The sequence below is a fragment of the Myxine glutinosa genome, chromosome 1 (genome assembly GCF_964187855.1).
Source record: "Myxine glutinosa chromosome 1, kmMyxGlut1.1, whole genome shotgun sequence".
Taxonomy (NCBI): Eukaryota; Metazoa; Chordata; class Myxini; order Myxiniformes; family Myxinidae; genus Myxine; species Myxine glutinosa.
Genome location: NC_136261.1, coordinates 155,727,807 through 155,750,306, shown reverse-complemented (window position 1 = coordinate 155,750,306; position 22,500 = coordinate 155,727,807). Strand labels below are relative to the sequence as shown.

Genomic DNA, 22,500 nt, shown 5'->3' with positions numbered 1-22,500 from the left:
AAATCGAATCTCAGGAAATAGACCATGAAATTATCTACAATATCTACAAAATTATCTACAAATGTGATTGATGCTGTCAAGAGAAACAGTTTGAGATGGTTTGGTCATGTGTTGAGGAAGGATGAAAGTGACTGGTTGAGAAGAGTGATGGAAATGAATGTAGAAGGAAATAGAGGATGGGGAAGACCTAGAAAGACTTGGCTAAAGATGGTGGAAGAAGAAATGCGGGCAAGGGGGTTAACAAGGAGAGATGCAGAAAATAGGGCAAAATGGAGAAGATTGTCATGGGGACCGCAAGGCTAACCCCCGCTCTAGCAGGGAAAATGGCCTTAAAATGCATGTTGTGTTTGTTGGATCTACAAAAGTATCTACAATTTTGATGGTGAAGCACATTTAATTGTTTATCGTTCACAATGACCTTTTTTACAGAGGCCTTGGCTGAGAATGACCCGGAGTTACTTTCCCAGCCCTTGAGCTTCCTATCCCAAAGTGGGTGCTATGACAACGCAATCAAGCGCTGTGCTCGGATGATCCAGCAGATAGAGAAGCTGGGCCTCACCGATCCAAAAGACATAAGGTTGTATAAAAGGTAAATAAATAAATTCATATACTTAAATAAATAAATGGTCGATCTTAAAATGGTTCCCATTCCAAAATCAGGAGTCTGTCTTGACAGCAACTATTGTGGTATCAGCCTAATCTCAATAATTGCCAAGATATACAATTAAATGATTTTGAACCGAATCAGTCCTACTGTGCATACAAGATACTCTTGATCAACACCTGAGACCAAACCAAAATGGATTTTGGTCGAAAGGACAAGAGTTAAACACATTATTGTCCTGCGAAGACAAATAAAAGGAATTTGTTCCCACAACCTTCCTGCAATAATGGCATTCATTGACTTTTGAAATTCCTGTGACTCCATTGTGGCAAGAGGATGAATATCCTGTCAACATATGGAATCCTTGTCCTAGGATCCTGGGTTCGAATCCCGGTCGATCGCTGAATTAATGCCAGGGGGGTTGACTCAGCTTGTCCTCCTTCCGAGGTCGGCAAATTGAGTACCAGTACACTGGTAATTCCCTGTACGTCGCAAGAGGCGACTAACAGGGTTGGCGGCAGGAAGGGCATCCGGCTGTAAATCATTGCTTCAAAAAAGGGACCATGGTGCCCGAAAAGGCCAACCCATGCTCTGCGGGGAAAAATGGCCTCCAAAGGTGGTTCATATGGAATCCTTGATCCACTTTTGAAGGTGATTTTGAATATGTATAGGGATACGCATTCCATGATACTCTCACCTAATGGAGAAGCAGTTTTTCAAAATTCTAGCTGGAGTACTACAGGAAAAACACCGTTTCCCCTTGCCTGCTTGTCATTGAGCTTGATTACACACTCAAACGCTATCAACAGCAAGGAGGAGGAACTGGGGTTCCAACTAGAATGAAGAAGAAAAGACCGCATGACCTAGGATCCTAGTAGCAGCCAGCTTTGGAGGCCAGCTTGGACATGCGGTTTACTCGAAATATTGTGTCTAATGGTAAGGCACAAAAGTTTGAGAACCTGAGCTTATTTGAGAGGATTGTCATGGAAGTAGATGGGGAGAGGGGGGAGGGGGGGCGGGGATCCAGCAGAGGCATAGTGTGGACTCTGCCAAGGTTTAAAGGTTGAAAGACATATTCCATTAGTCTGACCATCTTGTGATTATACTATAAGCACTGTAGAGAGGGAAGAGGCCCCTGCTTCTTGCCTCGCTGAAGGATGAGGGATGTTGAAGCAGACGTTAAGTTGGTGGTAAAAAGATCAGGGTTTTAGAGGAGGAACAAGACTGGGTCCAAAACACTGCTTTGGGACATACCAGCCTCAAATATTATCATTTTTGTAAAACTTTCTTAGGGTAAATAATATCATTGCAATAAACTTCAGCATTGAAATCTTTTCACATGTGCAACAACACAAAGTCCTGATCAGCTGAAAGATTCATCAATGGGTTATCATTTAATTATTGCACATCTTTCACATTACCCTTTCTCCTTGGTTTGTTCACCTCTTCATGCTTTTCCATCTTAAATGAGGCTTCAATCTTTCATAGGCCAGGTTGCCTTTTTGTTGTTGTTGTTGTGGTTTGCATTCGGCTGACCAAGCTCCGAATGCATCTTGCTGAAGCAAAGGTGTCCACTGCAAGTTAACTTTTACTTTACTTTATTATTTTCAATTGCATTTTAGCATTTTCACTTTCAAAATCAGACAGCACAGTGGAAATGGAAGATTATTTGTTGGTTCCTGATTGATTTAAGTAACACTTGAATTGTTACTTGGTTTTGGTTGAACCAAAGTGAGAATAGCAACACTCTTCTTTATTTTAGATGACTGCAATTATATAGACAAGGCAAGTCTTTAACTTCTTTATTTCGAAAATGTAAATATAATGGTGCATTAAAACAGTTTACCTCATTTAAGCCATGACGTTTTAGTTCAATGAAAACATCCCAGTGTGATGCTACCGTGTGCCTTTTTGCGTGGACCAGGGCTGTATTCTGCGGCCGTCCGTGCCCTGTGGATTTGCATTTGGGCATGTTTCTTCCTATGCTACTCAGCCAGGCGACGGAAGATCAGCTGCAGCACTTTTTCCTACCTGCCTGGCAATGCAAGATAATCGGAACATACGCCCAGACTGAGATGGGTCATGGTGAGCACTTTGCTGCACGGACTTGATGAACTATTAACAGTAGAGCCCATCTTTGTACTCTGCTTCTTCAGTTTGCTCACACCCACAATATGTTTTTGCTTCCGTTCCACTCCGACAATACCCTCATCGTCTTTGGTTTGATTCGGTATCCAACTTCCCCATTAAACCTTTCTTTTTGTTACATTTTCAAAATGTCTTCATTCTGATTTGATTTCCCCATCCCTCTATGGTTTTTCTTGCATCAAATAGTCCATTAGCTTTTTTTGCAGGCCTTGATTAAAGTAGAGTAAACTCTTGTTTTACGTGGGGGTTATATTCGTGGAAACCCCTACCGAGGGCCTATGGGGAAAAAGGGAGTAGGGTTCCGGGAGTCACCCTCGCGTGCGGCATAGAACCAGAACAATCACTACCTTCTGTTTTTTGTGTATTTGTGTATTTGGTGGATACTGGACCCGTTAACACCATAATATCTGCCCAGTGACGCTGCTTCACCAAGCCTCTCCAAAACCTCCTCTTTGTGTCAAAGATGTCACTTTCCTCAACTCCACTTTGTGAACGATTAATTGCTCACCCAATCAGTAAATGTTCTTGTAAATGATTTCTGTTGTGTGTTTGAAATTAACGATTATTCTATTTTTTTTTAAATATCGCTTTGGAATTTTTTTTCATTTATGCATTTGAATGTCATAAACCATAGATAGGTAAGTTGATTCTGAGTACAAGTTGAGGCCCAGATTTCCAGGAGAAAAAAAAAGCATCGACTTGCACACCCAAAAATATGGTACTTATGCATGCCAAATTATATGGACTACCCGTTGCTTAGTTGAAAGGTTTAATCAAAAGACAGCATGTTGCACATTTATCTGTGGGGCTCAATGAGGATGTGAAATGAAGTAAAGCACACAAAAAAGGATCTTTTATAACATGTTGTTGTTGTTGTGACTGTGATTGTTGCTATTGTTATGACTGTGGTTGTTGCTATTGTTGCGACTGGTTGTTTGTGTGCTCCTTTCGTGTACTATTACTTGATATATTTTTATATTGCTTCAAGAAGTATTACAATATATATTTTTGTATGCTCCTTTCATGTCAGTCACGCTTTATTCCATCTATCTATTTATTAAAGGGTTCCTGCTGTTATGGAATAATAATAACTAGCCGAAACCCGTGGAACATCCACGGAAGGGAGGATGTGGTGTATGGATAGAGTGTACCATTATGGATGGCATAGGGGATTTGCTTGTCCAAGTAAGAGTTAGGAAGAAAGATGAGAATGAAGAGTGCGTATATGAACAACGATCGCCGACACCGGCACAAATGCATGCTCTGGATTGTCCACTCAGTGGACGGCTTGCTTTCGCCTTCGCCTGTCCAATCAGCGGACGGCTTGCTTTGCCTTCGCCCAGCAGACGCCAATACGATGGCGTCGTAAGATGGCGTCGTATCGGCAGTTAATCGGATGCTTTTGGGCCCCAACGTCGGCTAATTCAGATTTTTCAAGTATGGCTGTACGTGATAAACAAAGAGCGCGGTTCGTAGATCGTAAATCCATTAGTGCCGTGGGCATCGGGTCACTGGGTGCGGCGTAAAAGGGATAACAAAGTCGAGTCCTTACGCTATTATTATATAGATAATAAAACGGTACCGTTGGAACCTGCTACATTAAGCTCCAAATCCCAATTTTCTCTTGCGTCCCAGAAAGATGTGCTTTTAAAACAGGCACTTTAATGATTAAATGGACAAATTTTTGTTCTAAGTAAACCGATTATTAGCTTTCCAGCAGTGCCATTTTGAATATTCTACGACAGCAGGAACCCTTTAGAATAAAGCTTAATAGACAGAGATGCCGCTCCTTTTAGTAATAGATATAAGTATTACTAAGGTATGCATTGTTTATTTTTTGCTTGACCCCAATAATTGCCACAAGGTGTTTATTGGGGTGTTCATTTTTTCAACCCCAACTCTGGATGGGGGAGTGGGTGCTTATTAGAGGAGGCGTGTGCGTTTATTGAAAGAAATACAGTATTTGGCAAATATGTTTGGCGTTTTGGAGAGCAACTCACATTGTAGTACAAACACTCAATGTTTGTCCGTCTAGCTTTGCAGCCATGATTAGCCTTCTTGGTTTTTTTTGGTAGTCCGCAACGATTCCTTCGCTTTATGCCAGTCCCAAACGCATTTCCCACTGACACCGTATATCCTGTGTGCAGCCATATTCCTGCTGTTTTCCTCAGTGAAATTAATTTCCAACTTCAAAGCTGCTGTGTACGACTTGAGTGACTTCACGGGAAACAATCCACCCCTGTCTGTCTGTCTATCTGTCCGGAGAGAAATTCAACTCGGTGATTTTCAGAGTAAACCATAGGTTGGCAACAAAACCCGGCCCAGCCTGGCTCAGTTCACAAGTGTGAAACGGGATGAGTTGCAGTTCAGAAACTAGGTTTGTTTGCAACACTAATTCTACTATAAACTGTAGCGTTGCATGGCCGACCATGCAGCTACCGTAATGATGGTGGCGATTCCGAATGATGGATAATTTTCTGGATAATTGATCACTGGTGAGAAGCCATGATCTTTTTTCTGGATAATGGGTGTTTCCCTTATTTGGTTTTCCTGGATAAGAGGTTCCACTGTTTGGTTTTATATACAAGAACGAGGCTCAGGGAAGAGCAAGGTTAAGGATTCAACTTTGATGAGCAGAACTTTCGTTGTTCATTATATTTTGCTTTCTCATCCTTGTCCTCACAGGAACGTTCCTGCGTGGTTTGGAGACTACTGCATTGTACGACGCGAGGACGCAGGAGTTTGTGCTGAATACTCCAACAGTGACTGCCATCAAGTGGTGGCCAGGAGGAAGTGAGCTGATTTCTGTCATACAATGTATTGTCACGTCAGATGGGTCCGTTAACGCAGTCCATTCGAGCCGGAAGTCTAAGACCTCTACGAACAGCCGATACTATGTTAGAATTTACTGCGTTAAGATTTTAAAGTTACAATTTCCCAAGGATTCTTAAAATGAAAGCCCAATCAGGCGGTTGTTCGCACGCATGAAGGCAGAAGGGGGCAAGACGTTTCTTATATTGAAAATGTGTTTTTTACCTCTGCCACTGAAAGTAGACAGAGGTAATGTTTTCTCCCCTGTCTGTTTGTCTGTATCTGTCTGTGAGCAGGATATCTCAAAAGGATATGGACAGATTCAGACAAAATCTGGTGGACAGGTTGGGTGTATCGAGGACGAATTGATTATATTTTGGTGAAGATCTGCATCCGGATACTCGAAGTTTTAAAAGTGATTCTTTACCATTGAGAGATAGGGCCAAAAACGAAATATAGCACGATATCTCAAAAAGTTGTGGACAGATTCGGACGAAATTTAGTGGATATCAGGTTAGAAGGGAAGCAGAGCAAACAGGGAAATAAGGTTTGAGTATTTGTGGGGAACAGTGACTGGGAATGGTAGGTCGGGGGCAGAGGTTTAGAGGAGGATGGCAAAGAGAGCGAATAGGTTGAGGGGGCAGAGGTAGGAGGAAGAAGAGGTAGACCGTCATCGAGATGAGAAGATTGTGAGGAGGGACATTGATATTGTGCAGTGGTTGGAGAGTGGAGAGAGTTGGCTGAGGACAGAGGAAAGTGGAGGAGTATCATAGTCAAGGAAGGGCAGAAGATTGGTACCATTGGACCACACCCCTTATAAAGGGAAGAGAAGGAGAAGAAGATGAGTGAACTACTTTTCAGCTTAAAAGAAACTCATGCCTACTTGAAACGAGAGTTATCGCTTAGTTATCTCAAGCCCACCCAAATGTACCCTCCCAAGAGGAAACGTGTAATTGAGAAGTCTAGTTTTATTCCAATTGAGGAAAAAGTTTTTAATGTCAGAAATAGCCGAGGTGAGAGTACACAGTGTCGTGGAACAGTTTAGTTGCCTGGTTGGTGATGCTGTTTAGCATCTATTAATGATGCGGTGACCTGAGATTTAATGTACCGAGTAAGTTTGTCTTGTTTTTGTCCATAATGTAATCTATTCGCAAGGCTTGGAAACAAGAAAGTTAAGCTTAATCATTTTCATCACTCACTGCCTTTCAATTATGAACTTGAGTTAAATAGACCCCTTATTTCCATCCATCATCCCTGCCCCTGTCCCTTGGCTCACTTGTGTCCATGGAATTATAGTGGGCAAGACGGCAAACTATGCAGTGGTCCTGGCACAGCTGCACACAAAGGGAACCTGTCAGGGACTAAACGCATTCATTGTTCAGCTCCGGGACTTGGAAACTCATGAGCCACTGCCCGGTAAGGATTTACAAAAATTTCCACTATCGTGTGCCAGCGTATCATAAAATATTGTTGATGGCCCCTTGTGACTTTTGTATACCCCCAATTTAAATAGGCCTAAACCTTATTTCCTTTGGTCATTTCATGATCAAGTCGATGACACGCACCATATGGTTGTTTTACATCCACTTTACGTCTTTATGAGATTTAATTTAAACGTCTTGAATGGCTGACGTGGGGAGTAATTGTAATGTGGCATTTTACTGTGGTTTCTCCCCTTTGTGTTTGAGGAATAATTGTTGGTGATATTGGACCAAAATTCGGCTTCAACGATGTTGACAATGGATTCCTGAAGCTGGAGAATGTGCGCATACCTCGCACTAACATGCTGATGAAATTTGCCAAGGTATGCTCTATTGTTGCTCCTCATTGGCTTAAGGGGGGCATTGAAGCATGTTCTACAAGTGAGATACTCACAATAGTCCAAGTTGTGTCTGGGAAAAGTATAACGATTGTGATTGTGCGTGTGCGTGTTTTCTGGACTTATGTTAATGTGAGCAACTGAATTGAGAGTGAATTGTCCTAGAAGACAAATGCGTCTTTTTTCTCAAGAGCTTTAATATGTTCACATGTAATTTATCCCGGTTGAGATTTTAAAGAATATATTTGGTTTTGTAAAATTGTTTCATTGTTGCATTGCCTCGGGCTGCAGGTGGAAGAGGATGGGACATACGTTCGACCACCCAGTGACAAACTTGCGTATGGAACAATGGTGTTCATCCGTGCACTTATTGTGTCAGAGTCATCTTATGTCCTTGCTAAAGCCTGCACCATCGCCATCCGCTACAGTGTTGTGCGCAGGCAGTCTCAGCAAACTCCTGGGTACCTAACTTTATCTTGATGCTTGTTACTCCACAGATCTATACATAGAACTAACGTTGTGGCATTTTTGCCGACCTAGTCAAGTCGGCTTTTCTCGAATGCAAAAACCCATCTGTCCCGACATAAGAGGCAAGGACAATTAATATGGGAACTGAGGTTTACAAAAAGGTGTTGCTTGGGGGAAAAATGTGTGACTGGTGTGGAGTTTCTTCAGTTTTTGCTAGTAAAGAGCCTCTTCATGTGGAAGGGAGGAAGAGGAATCAGGACTTGGAGTTTGTGTTTACTGGAGTGCTGCTGTAACACACAGAGAATAAGCTTCTTCCCTCTCAGGTATAATGTGGGGAAATTGTTTAGTAGTTAAGGGGGGGGGGGGGGCAGGTAAAAGACAAGGTAAGGTAATGGATAGATAGGATTCATGTCATTGGGGATAGATAGGATTTAATGATAGGTAAAAGAAACAGATTGATTATAAAACCCTGAGGATGATTGCAACAGTTAGTTTACGATCTTGTGATGAGCAACGTTACATGTTAAACATATCTCCAAGTGCCATGTCGGATCCTCCTGTGAAATTCTGACTGTTCTGTAAGGATACCAATATGTTGTGGATCTCTAACCCGGCTTGCTGCAACGTACAGTTAACCGTGTATAAAGACACTGGACTTGCACCATTGCAGGCTCTGATATTGGCGTTTGCTGATCGTCATCGTCGTAGCAAAGCCAGGCCTGATCAGAAACACATCGGCGAAGTTGGAATGGGAGATCAGTATTTGAGGGAGAAATATGTTTTCTAGGAATTAGAAGGATAGATCCCACATGATCCCACATGCCGTTGCAGTGACTGTTCTGATGATTGAGATTCCACAATGAAGTTAATCTGTTGGAAAACGAAGGATCTTTGATAACACTTTGTTGTTGTCATCGCTGTTGTTGTTTGTGCACTCCTTCCATATGCTTTTATATATATTTGTTCATTTATCATTCTATATACAAGTCACAAAGTGTCCATGTGTCTGAGTTTTACAGCAGCGCTCTAAGTCCTGGTTCCTCTTCTGCCCACCCATAAGAATGGGCTCTTTCTAATAATAAATAAATAGCACCGCAAAGCGGGCGTAACCCCTCAGCCTAGAGTCCCTGTATAGAGAGAGTTACGACAACCCGGAATTAGAAGCCATTTTGTTTCCATTGTTTGCGCCACGCACTAGTGCACTGCCCGCTAGTGTGTATACATTGTGTGTAACCTAGTACAAAATTTGAGTGCCTACATTGTGTAATTTGTGATTTGCACCGTGCCCCTCGCTTTTGATATGATTTTCTCTTAGTCCAAGATAAGAATAGGATTTTGTTTATTGCAATAATCTTTGTTCAGAAATGTAGTTTTATGTGGGGAGGAGAGGGAGGAGAGGGGGAAAAGGAATAAAAGGGAAAGAGGGGACAGGAAGTGCCTATCAATTTCTGGACTACCTTGCTCTCTTGCGTCTTACTTTCTTGACTAGCATGCATGCACACAAAGCGACAATGAACATTTTCAAATCTCTGTTAAAGACTCATTTATTTGAAAATGCCTACATCTGATTATATCTTAGGTTTTCTTCTTGTATAATTTGTATTTGTATATTCATCTCGTTGGCTTTCTTCTCTTTTCTAAGCGCTTAGAGGCTCCTGCAATTTACGCGATATAAATTCCTATTATTATAACAAGATTGCCTTAAAACCATCTTGACAAATGACAGAAATGTTGATTTTAAATATGAAAATTAAAAAGTAATTTAACTTTTCACGTAGGCGCACCGGGAGAAATACATATGCACAAGTAAATTGTAATTATATAAAAGACCCAGAAATTGTAATCCAGACTTGCAATGGAAGAGTATGCATGTAAAACATACCCATTTTTCACAGCAATGTATAATTAGTTGTATGGTGTACATCTAAACTATTCCAAATTACATACATGTGCATAATAATAATAACAATAATAACAGTATTTATATAGCGCTTTAGCATGAAATGAACAAACCGCTTCACAACATATCTTGAAGACTACAATTTACATTACACAATCTTAGAAGAATACGACTTAAAGCTACTTTTCAAAAAATGCAATTAAGTTACTTTGGAAATAAATGTGTTTTGAGTTTTGATTTGAAAGTTTTTATGTTGTGTGAGGTCCGAATAGTTATAGGTAGTTTGTTCCAGAGGGCAGGTACTGAGTTGCAAAAGGCTTTGTCCCCGTATGGCATATGAGTTCTATTACAGTTCCAGACAAGGAAAGGCACCTTCCAGACAAGGAGAGTCTCATCAGCGTGTGATCTTAAGTATTTGGCGTCATTAGAATGAGTGTGAGTATTAAAGACAATACTCACATTATTAAGTATTATTAAAGACAACAAACAAAGCCAGACAATAAAATAGAGCGTTCCTCGTATGTATTCAATGCAAGGCCAGAAACACGCGAAGATCGGACAGGAAACAACATGGCGTCCACAGACCACGTGACCAATTTTTTCCGGACTCTTCATGTTGCAACTCTCTCTATACAGGGACTCTACCTCAGCCCATGCATGGTGGAAACCAATTTCAAGATGGCTTCCGTGGCGGCCATATTGAAAATCGCAGCGCGCCCATTTTTGAAAGGCACCTTCCTCGACTCAACCCCAACACACACTGCAAAAATGGATTTAATCGGACTAGCCGTTCTGCTCGAAATTGACGGAAACCAATTTCAAGATGGCTGCCGTGGCGGCCATATTTAAAATCGCAGCGCACTCATGCACCTTCCTCGACTCAACCCCAACACACACTGCAAAAATGGATTTAATCCGACAAGCCGTTCTGCTCAAAATTGACGGAAACCAATTTCAAGATGGCTGCCGTGGCGGCCATATTGAAAATCGCAGCACGCCCATTTTCGAAAGGCACCTTCCTCTACTCAACCCCAACACACACTGCAAACATGGATTTAATTGGACAAGCCGTTCTGCTCGAAATTGACAGAAACCAATTTCAAGATGGCTACCGTGGCGGCCATATTGAAAACCACAGCGCGCCCATTTTCGAAGGGAACCTTCCTCTACTCAACCCCAACACACTGCAAAAATGAATTTAATCGGACAAGCCGTTCTGCTCGAAATTGACGGAAACCAAAAGTTGACGGACACCCGGACGCCTGCCTGGACGACGCCCGTGACAATACCCTTTAGCCCAATTTGGGCTGAAGGGTGAAAACGGATGATTAACGCGCAAAGTTTGAGCTTGTCTTGCCCCAAAAGTGTTACAAGATTATTGCAACGCGTCTGTCTGTCTGTCTGTCGACCCACAACCATGTATTTTCGCCTTAAATTTTACCCTCGCCAGAGGAGAGGGAATTGCATTTGTGTCTGTTTGTTTGTCTCTATATCTGTCTGTTTGTTTGTCCGCACAGAACGTCAGTATACTTTTCTCTGCAACCGTTGGTCCTATTGACCTGAATGTTCACCATAGGAGCGCCTCCTCCTGTATAATTTTTATTGATAATTATGACATCATAGGTCACGTGGTACAAGTGCCATCTTGGAAAACAACGAAAAACTTTGCGCCTCTATATCTCCAAAACGACTCCATGGAATTTTTTTTTTTTTTTTTTTACATGGCTCATTGTCAAGTACTCCCCATAGGGAACAACACCAGCGCCTTCATTATGATGTCATAATTAGACAAGTAGAATGCTTGATCTGATTTTGAAATTGCTTGAGTGTGATCGACACAAAAATTGTATGGGAGAATTGAATTGATGACATCAGTCACGTGGTTCGATCGCCATATCGGATTGAACATAAATCTACGTCTTCAATAAACCCCACAAACACAGCAGCTAGTAAACACCACAAAATACACCATATAAACATGCCTTGGCAAGGGTTTATAATCTCTGATTGCTCTTTCTTGTTTTCTCTGCAACCGCTTGACCGATCGATGCAAAACTTTAAACATAGGAGGGATTCTCCATGGAGAATATTTTATGTGATCACTCTGACGTCCCAGGTCACATGATATGGCAGACATATTGGATTAAAGGACAAAAAATTGAACATATTGTTCTCCCAAACTGGTCAATGAAAAAAAATTGAAACTTCACATACATCATAAATTCCCCATGGGGTATATGGGCTGATAACGATGACATCATCCATGAAGTGGTATTCCAGCCATAATTGCTTGAATCAAAAGCCTTATCCAAAAAATCAAACTTCATATATCATATGATGCATGGAAAATTAAATTTGTGACCTCATCGGTCACGTGGTATGGTGGCCATATTGGATTAAAAATAAATATGTAAAAATAATCTTCCCCAGAACCGCTTAACAGATCGATGTGAAACTTCATACATATGATTGACTAGCAATGGGGAACATAGCTTGAAAAGATTTTCATATTCACCTTCATTGATGCAATTTAGCCTTCATGTGCACAAAAGTTGTCAAATATTGAACACCGCTCCTTTCCTATGCCATCTCCAGGCACTGCAAAACGTCATTGCCGGGCACCGAAGGGGGGCTCGGCAGTGGCGCACGCTGAAAGGGAGTACTCAGTTTTCACTCTGGTTGTTGTACACCGCTCCTTTCCTATGCCATCTCCAGGCACTGCAAAACGTCATTGCCGGGCACCGAAGGGGGGCTCGGCAGTGGCGCACGCTGAAAGGGAGTACTCAGTTTTCACTGTGGTTGTTGTACACCGCTTCTTTCCTATGCCATCTCCAGGCACTGCATAACGTCATTGCCGGGCACCGAAGGGGGCTCTGCAGTGACGCACGCTGAAAGGGAGTACTCAGTTTTCACTCTGGTTGTTTGTTTTCTTGCTTTCTTTCTTTCTTTCTTTCTTTCTTTCTTTCTTGTTTGTCTGGGCGATATCTCAGCTATCCTTTGAGCTAGGAAGCTGAAATGTTGGCACAATAGTGAGTAAGTCCCGGTGTGTTACCCGGTTTAGAATAGGTACACCGTATCCCTGCGCATCATAAGAGGCGACCAAGGGTTGGCGTCAGGAAGGGCATCCGGCCATAAAAACATTGCCTCAAACAGGGAACCATGATTGTCATGGGGCCCGCAAGGCTAACCCCTGCTCTAGCGGGGAAAAATGGCCTCAAAACGATCATTCATTTATTCATTCATATTCATTCAGTGAGTAAGTACTTTGTCAAAAACTGTATTTTTTGTCTTTTGATTAATCAATTAATTGATGAGTTATTTAATTATTAGCGATTAATGAAGTACTTATACATTTCCTTTCTCTTCTGGCCATTATCTCAGGCACCTTTTGAGTTAGGAAGCTGATATTTGGACATGCCAATGACCAAGTGATTTGGCTACAAAGGCTATTTTTGATTTATTGTACACCGCACCTTTCCTATGCCATCTCAAGGCGCTGCATAACGTCGTTGCCGGGCACCGAACGGGGCTCGGCAGTGACGCACGCTGAAAGGGAGTACTCAGTTTTCACTCTGGTTGTTTTCTTGTTGTGCACCGCTCCTTTCCTATGCCATCTCCAGGCATTGCAAATCGTCACTGCTGGGCACCGAAGGGGGCTCGTCAGTGATGCACGCTGAAAGGGAGTACTCAGTTTTCACTCTGGTTGTTGTACACCGCACCTTTCCTATGCGGTCTCCAGGCATTGCAAATCGTCATTGCCGGGCACCGAAGGGGGCTCGGCAGTGACGCACGCTGAAAGAGAGTACTCAGTTTTCACTCTCGTTGTTTGTTGTACACCGCTCCTTTCCTATGCCATCTCCAGGCATTGCAAATTGTCATTGCTGGGCACCGAAGGGGGCTCGGCAGTGACGCGCGCTGAAAGAGAGTACTCAGTTTTCACTCTGGTTGTTTGTTTGTTGTACACCGCTCCTTTCCTATGCCATCTCCAGGCATTGCAAATCGTCATTGCCGGGCACCGAAGGGGGCTCGGCAGTGACGCACGCTGAAAGAGAGTACTCAGTTTTCACTCTGGTTGTTTGTTTGTTTTCTTGGTTTCTTGTTTTCTTGCTTTCTTGTTTGTTTGGTTGTCCGGGCGATATCTCAGCCATCCTTTGAGCTACAACAACAACAACAACAACATGCATTTTAAAGGCCATTTTCCCTGCTAGAGCGGGGGTTAGCCTTGCGGTCCCCATGACAATCTTCTCCATTTTGCCCTATTTTCTGCATCTCTCCTTGTTAACCCCCTTGCCCGCATTTCTTCTTCCACCATCTTTAGCCAAGTCTTTTTCGGTCTTCCCCGTCCTCTGCTTCCTTCTACATTCATTTCCATCACTCTTCTCAACCAGTCACTTTCATCCTTCCTCAACACATGACCAAACCATCTCAACCTGTTCCTCTTCACAGCATCAATCACAGGCTCTATTCCCATCATCTTTCGCAATTCATCATTTGTCTTCCTCTCTCTCAACGATACTCCACACATCCACCGAACCATTCGCATTTCCACCCTTTCCAACCTTCGTTGCTGCTCTACGTTTATTACCCATGTCTCGCTCCCATAAATCATAACACTTCTCACACATGCAGCATACACCTTTCCCTTCAGCTTCAACGACACTCCCCTCATCATCAGCACGCCACCCAGTTCCCGAAACTTCTTCCATGCACATCTCACTCGAGCAACCGTTGCCGAGTCTGATCCACCTTCTCCATTCAGCATGTCTCCGAGGTAGCAAAATGTTTTCACACCTTCCAGCTTCACGCCATCTCCAAGATCCAACTCAACATTTCCTCCATCTGCAGCTCCCTCTGTGCACACCTTACATTTGAATGTAGCTGCCACACTGGTTAATGACCCTCTCAGACCACTACATTTTTGATGAACCCACTCAGCGCACATTGTACATTGAATGGAGTTCACTCCGACACCCTTCCTACACACAGCACAGGGCCACTTCCCAGTTCTTTCCACCTCACCACATGCTTTACCACTTGCCATCACCTTCGTCTTTCCGATATTCACCTTCAGACCTTTTGTCTCCATACATTCCTTCCACGTGGTCATCTTTTCCTTCAGTCCATCCATACTTTCCACAATCAACACCAGATCATCTGCATACAACAACTCCCACGGTAAACCCTCCTTTACGTTCTGAGCCAGCACCTCCATCACAGCTACAAATAGTAATGGACTTAGTACCGACCCCTGATGCACTCCCACCTTCACCTCAAACTCACCACTGTTCCCGTCCTTCGTCCTTACAGCTGTGCGCGCTCTTTTGTACATTGCCATCACTACTCTGATCAACCATTCCTCCACTCCTAACTTCCTCAATGCCCATGTCAATACTTTGCGTGGTACCCTATCGAATGCTTTCTCCAGATCAACAAACCCAAGAAACAACTTCTTCCTCTTCTCCATGTACTTCTCCTGCAACTGCCTCACAATGAAAAGCGCGTCTGTCGTTCCTCTTCCTGGCATGAATCCAAACTGCATTTCGTCGATCTTCACTTTCTTCCTTATCCTCCTCTCCAACACCCTTTCCAATACCTTCATTCCATGCTCCAATAACTTTATCGCTCGGTACGAGCCACACTCCAGAGGGTCACCTTTCCCCTTGTATAGAGGGACGAGGGTACTCAGTTCCCAATCCACTGGAATGCGGCCTTCTTTCACCACCAGATTACAGATCTCTGTCATTCTCTTCACACCCCAACTTCCTGCTGCCTTCAACATATCTCCCACAACTCCCGTCGGCCCTCCCGCTTTTCTACCCTTCATTGCTTTTATCGCTTCCTCAACTTCCTTCTCAGTTATCTTCTCTGCCGGTCCTAAAACAGGGTTACTCTCTATGTTGCCATCCCATTCATTCTCTGTATTCAACAGCATTTCCATATATCTTTTCCATCTTCCTTTAATTCCATCTGGGTCGACAACGATTTGTCCCACTTCATCCTTCAAGCAACTCACCCCCATCACATCACACCTCTCTTTCGCTATCTGCTTTGCAATCCTGAATACTGCTTTCTGACCCTCTTCCGAATCCAAGCGTTCTCCGAACATTTTCCTACATGCCTCCTGCGCCTTTGCTACCTCTTTCTTTGCAGCCTTCCTGGCTGCCTTATAACTTTCATGCTCTGCTGTTTCTGCTCCCGTACCCTTCGCCTTCTGCCACTCCTTGAACTTCTTCCTCTTCACGTCAATCCTCTTTCCAACTTCATCATCCCACCACCATGTTTCCGAGTGCCTCGGTGGTCCTTTTGTCCATCCACATACCTCACCAACGGCTCCCAACAGACGAGCTTTCATTGACATCCAACCACTTTCAAGCTCAACCACATCATCCTCGACCCTACTCAGCCTCTCTTTTAATGCCTCCCTTACTGTCACCTCTTTCAACCTCCACACCTTCATTCTCGGTTGGTACTTCACCCGCCGAGCTCTCCTCGCACCTTTCACCCTTACGTCGCAGACAACCAAGTGGTGCTGTGAAACAGCCTCCTCCCCCGGGATCACCTTTGTGTCCCGGAGGTGCCCCCTATCTCGCCTACGCACCATCAGGTAGTCAACGGTTGTCGTCGACCCACCTGACGTGTATGTAACAAGCTTATTATCCTCTTTCTGGAACTGAGTATTACAAATCAACAAATCAGCTCCATCAGCAAACTCCAAAATCCTTTCACCTTCTCCATTTCTCACACCATATCCGTAACCCCCATGAACTCCGTCAAAACCATCCATACTCCTTCCCACATGTCCATTTAGGTCTCCTCCTACCACAACAACTTCCTCATCTTTCACGTTTTCCATCAGCTTCTCTATCGCACACCAGAACGTGTCCTTTTCTTCATCGCTTCGACCAACCTGCGGAGCATATCCCGAGATGACATTCACCAAGAGCTTTCCAATCATCATTTTCACCATCATCAACCTATCACTCACTCTAGTCACACTCACCACACTGTCTACAAACTCCTCAGAAAACAGGACACCAACACCATTCACGCCCTCCGGGCAGCCTTGCCACACAAACTTGTATTTCTGTCCCTGCCTACCCTTCACCATTCTCACACCACTTCCCTTCCATCTCGTCTCTTGCACACAACATATGTCCACTCTTCTTCTGACCAATACTTCCACCACTTCTCCTGATCTCCCTGTCATTGTCCCTACATTCCATGTCCCAAACCTCAGAAACCGATCTCCACTTCGGGCTGTACCCTGCCCATATGTAGTTGTAATTGTCATGGTTCCCTTTTTTTTTTTTTGAGGCAATGTTTTTATGGCCGGATGCCCTTCCTGACGCCAACCCTCTTAGTCGTCTCTTACGACACGCAGGGATACGGTGTACCTATTCTTATCCAGGGTACACACCGGTACACACCGGTACACAGGGTACACACCTTTGAGCTAGGAAGCTGCAATTTCGGCACAATAGTGAGCAAGTCCTTTGTCAAAAACGGTATTTTTATTTTTTGATTAATCAATAAATTGAGGAGTTATTTAATTATTAGCGATTAATTAAGTACTTATTTAATTAATCAAATTTCCTTTCTCTTCTGACCATTAACTCAGGCACCTGTTGAGTTAGGAAGCTGATATTTGGACATGCCAATGACCAGGTGATTTGGCTGCAAAGGATATTTTTGATTTATTAATTAATCAATTAATCGATTAATTATTTAATTATTCGATTAATGACAAAAAATTTTTTTTTTTTTTAAGTTACAGATTCTGATGAAATAGTGGTAGTTTATGTGTTCTCTGACCAAATTGATTAATAATTTAATTTTTTTATGATCATTATTTATTTATTTTCATTATTAATCATTTATTTATTTTCTTTCTCATTTGGCCAATATCTCAGGCACCTTTTGAGCTGGGAAGCTAATATTTGGACATGAGTGACCAAGTGATGTGGCTATCAAGGTTATTTTTGATTTATTGATTAATCATTTCATCTATTAATTATTTATTGATTAATCGATTAATTATTTATTGAGTAATCAATTAATTATTTAATTTTTTATAAATTACTTATTTAATTAAATTTCTAAAAGATACATCTTCGGATGAAGCACGAGTGGTTTAGTTATGCGATTAGCCAATTGATTATGAAAATATTTTGTGATAATCTTTTATTGATTTTAATTATACAATTAATCAATCAATTAGTGTACACCTCTCCCTCCCAATGCAGCCTCAATGAGCTGCACTGCGGTATTGCCGGGCGCCTGAGGCGCCCCGGCAATGCCGCGCTGCAGCATATTTAATTATTTGGCATGGGGCGGTGTACTTTGAATGTATGTGTACTTGTTGTACACCGCTCCTTTCCTATGCCATCTCCAGGCATTGCAAATCGTCATTGCCGGGCACCAAAGGGGGCTCGGCAGTGACGCACGCTGAAAGAGAGTACTCAGTTTTCACTCTGGTTGTTGTACACTGCTCCTTTCCTATGCCATCTCCAGGCATTGCAAATCGTCATTGCCGGGCACCAAAGGGGGCTCGGCAGTGACGCACGCTGAAAGAGAGTACTCGGTTTTCACTCTGGTTTCTTTCTTGTTGTACACCGCTCCTTTCCTATGCCATCTCCAGGCATTGCAAATCGTCATTGCCGGGCACCAAAGGGAGCTCGGCAGTGACGCACGCTGAAAGAGAGTACTCAGTTTTCACTCTGGTTTCTTTCTTGTTTGTTTGTTGTACACCGCTCCTTTCCTATGCCATCTCCAGGCATTGCAAATCGTCATTGCCGGGCACCAAAGGGGGCTCGGCAGTGACGCACGCTGAAAGAGAGTACTCAGTTTTCACTCTGGTTTCTTTCTTGTTTGTTTGGTTGTCTGGGCGATATCTCAGCCATCCTTTGAGCTAGGAAGCAGAAATTTCGGCACAATAGTGAGAAAGTGCTTTGTCAAAAACTGTATTTTTTGTTTTTTGATTAATCAATAAATTGAGGAGTTATTTAATTATTAGCGATTAATTAAGTACTTATTTAATTAATCAAATTTCCTTTCTCTTCTGACCATTAACTCAGGCACCTTTTGAGTTAGGAAGCTGATATTTGGGCATGCCAATGACCAGGTGATTTGGCTGCAAAGGATATTTTTGATTTATTAATTAATCAATTAATCGATTAATTATTTAATTATTCGATTAATGACAAAAAAAAATTTTTTTTTTAAAGTTACAGATTCTGATGAAATAGTGGTAGTTTATGTGTTCTCTGACCAAATTGATTAATAATTTAATTTTTTTATGATTATTATTTATTTATTTTCATTATTAATCATTTATTTATTTTCTTTCTCATTTGGCCAATATCTCAGGCACCTTTTGAGCTGGGAAGCTAATATTTGGACATGAGTGACTAAGTGATGTGGCTATCAAGGATATTTTTGATTTATTGATTAATCATTTCATCTATTAATTATTTATTGATTAATCGATTAATTATTTATTGAGTAATCAATTAATTATTTAATTTTTTATAAATTACTTATTTAATTAAATTTCTAAAAGATACATCTTCGGATGAAGCACGAGTGGTTTAGTTATGCGATTAGCCAATTGATTATGAAAATATTTTGTGATAATCTTTTATTGATTTTAATTATACAATTAATCAATCAATTAGTGTACACCTCTCCCTCCCAATGCAGCCTCAATGAGCTGCACTGCAGTATTGCCGGGCGCCGGAGGCGCCCCGGCAATGCCGCGCTGCAGCATATTTAATTATTTGGCATGGGGCGGTGTACTTTGAATGTCTGTGTACTTGTTTTCTTTCTTGTTTGTTTGTCCGGGCGATATCTCAGCCATCCTTTGAGCTAGGAAGCTGAAATTGTGGCACAATAGTGAGCAAGTCCTTTGTCAAAAACGGTATTTTTTTTTTTTGATTAATCAATAAATTGAGGAGTTATTTAATTATTAGCGATTAATTAAGTACTTATTTAATTAATCAAATTTCCTTTCTCTTCTGACCATTAACTCAGGCACCTTTTGAGCTGGGAAGCTAATATTTGGACATGAGTGACCAAGTGATGTGGCTATCAAGGATATTTTTGATTTATTGATTAATCATTTCATCTATTAATTATTTATTGATTAATCGATTAATTATTTATTGAGTAATCAATTAATTATTTAATTTTTTATAAATGACTTTTTAAATTAAATTTCTAAAAGATACATCTTCGGATGAAGCACTAGTGGTTTAGTTATGCGATTGGCCAATTGATTATGAAAATATTTTGTGATAATCTTTTATTGATTTTAATTATACAATTAATCAATCAATTAGTGTACACCTCTCCCTCCCAATGCAGCCTCAATGAGCTGCACTGCAGTATTGCCGGGCGCCGGAGACGCTCCGGCAATGCCGCGCTGCAGGATATTTAATTATTTGGCATGGGGGCGGTGTACTTTGAATGTATCTGTACTTGTCTGTACTTGTTTGTTTTCTTGTTGCACACTGCACCTTTCCCATGCCATCCCCAGGTGCTGCATAACGTCATTGCCGGGCACCGAAGGGGGCTCGGAAATGACGCACGCTGAATGGGAGTACTCAGTTTTCACTCTGGTTGTTTGTTTTCTTGCTTCCTTTCTTTCTTTCTTTCTTTCTTTCTTTCTTGGTTGTCCGGGAGATATCTCAGCCATCCTTTGAGCTAGGAAGCTGAAATTTCGGCACAATAGTGAGCAAGTCTTTTCTTAAAAACGGTATTTTTTGTTTTTTGATTAATCTATTAATTGAGGAGTTAATTATTAGTGATTAATTAAATACTTATTTAATTAATCAAATTTCCTTTCTCTTCTGACCATTAACTCAGGCACCTTTTGAGTTAGGAAGCTTATATTTGGACATGCCAATGACCATGTGATTTGGCTGCAAAGGCCATTTTTGATTTATTAATTAATCGATTAATTATTTAATTATTTGATTAATGACTAAAAAATTTTTTTTTTTAAGTTACAGATTCTGATGAAATGGGGGTGGTTGATGTGTTCTTTGACCGAATTGATTCATAATTTAATTTTTTAATGATTATTATTTATTTATTTTCATTATTAATCATTTATTTATTTTCTTTCTCATTTGGCCAATATCTCAGGCACCTTTTGAGCTAGGAAGCGAATATTTGGACATGACAGTGACCAAGTGATGTGGCTATAGAGGATATTTTTGATTTATTGATTAATCATTTAATCGATTAATTATTTATTGATTAATCAATTAATTATTTAATTTTTTATTAATGACTTATTTAATTAAATTTCTAAAAGATACATCTTCTGATGAAGCACTAGTGGTTTAGTTATGCTATTAGCCAATTGGTTAAGAAAATATTTTGTGATAATATTTTATTGATTTTAATTATACAATTAATCAATCAATTATTGTACACCTCTCCCTCCCAATGCAGTCTATATGAGCTGCACTGCGGTATTGCCGGGCGCCTGAGGCGCCTCGGCAATGCCGCGCTGCAGGATATTTAATTATTTGGCATGGGGGCGGTGTACTTTGAATGTATCTGTACTTGTTTGTTTTATTGGTTTTCCGGGCGATATCTCAGCCATCCTTAGAGCTCGGAAGCTGAAATTTCGGCACAATAGTGAGCAAGTCCTTTGTCAAAAACGATATTTTTTGTTTTTTGATTAATCAATTAATTGATGAGTTATTTAATTATTAGCGATTAATTAAGAACTTATACATTCCCTTTCTCTTCTAGGCATTATCTCAGGCACCTTTTGAGTTAGGAAGCTGATATTTTGACATGCCATTGACTATGTGATTTGGCTGTGAAGGCTATTTTTGATTTATTGATTATTTAATAAACCAATTAATCGATTAATTATTTAATTATCCGATTAATGACAATTTTTTTTTTTTTAAGTTACAGATTCTGATGAAATGGTGGTGGTTGATGTGTTCTATGACCGAATTGATTAATAATTTATTTTTTTTATGATTATTATTTATTTATTTTCATTATTAATCATTTATTTATTTTCTTTCTCATTTGGCCAATATCTCAGGCACCTTTTGAGCTAGGAAGCTAATATTTGGACATGACAGTGACCAAGTGATGTGGCTATAGAGGATATTTTTGATTTATTGATTAATTATTTAATCGATTAATTATTTATTGATTAATCAATTAATTATTAAATTTTTTATTAATGACTTATTTCATTAAATTTCTAAAAGTCACATCTTCGGATGAAGCACTAGTGGTTTAGTTATGCTATTAGCCAATTGATTCAGAAAATATTTTGTGATAATCTTTTATTGATTTTAATTATGCAATTAATCAATCAATTATTGTACACCTCTCCCTCCCAATGCAATCTCTAAGCTGCACTGCGGTATTGCCGGGCGCCAGAGGCGCCCCGGCAATGCCGCTCTGTCGGATATTTAATTATTTGGCATGGGGGCGGTGTACTTTGAATGTATCTGTACTGGTCCTAATAATTAATCAATAAAGCTATAGATAATGGCATTGTATGTGACATTATAGGGTGCATGGACGATACAGGTTTATGAGATGTAATAGCAGTGGGCCATAATAGTTTGGCAGGATATTTAATTTTGGCATTAGCCTGGTGTTGGCTTAGTGGTTAGGGTGTCGGCTTGGGATCCCAGGATCCTGGGTTTGAATCCCGGTCGATCGCTGAATTAACGCCAGGGGGGTTGACTCAGCCTGTCATCCTTCCGA

The 22,500-nt window shown here is 41.2% G+C and overlaps 1 protein-coding gene across 1 annotated transcript in view; it reads left to right on the top strand.

Moving 5' to 3' along the window:
- ACOX1 (acyl-CoA oxidase 1) overlaps positions 1-22,500 on the top strand; it is an 88,794-nt gene that overhangs the window by 29,466 nt on the left and 36,828 nt on the right. Inside the window, exons 2-7 of the mRNA XM_068120814.2 lie at positions 430-589; positions 2,529-2,689; positions 5,438-5,545; positions 6,860-6,979; positions 7,252-7,367; positions 7,674-7,843. Of these exons, the coding sequence (XP_067976915.1) occupies positions 430-589; positions 2,529-2,689; positions 5,438-5,545; positions 6,860-6,979; positions 7,252-7,367; positions 7,674-7,843 (835 nt within the window). The remainder of the gene's footprint in view (positions 1-429; positions 590-2,528; positions 2,690-5,437; positions 5,546-6,859; positions 6,980-7,251; positions 7,368-7,673; positions 7,844-22,500) is intronic.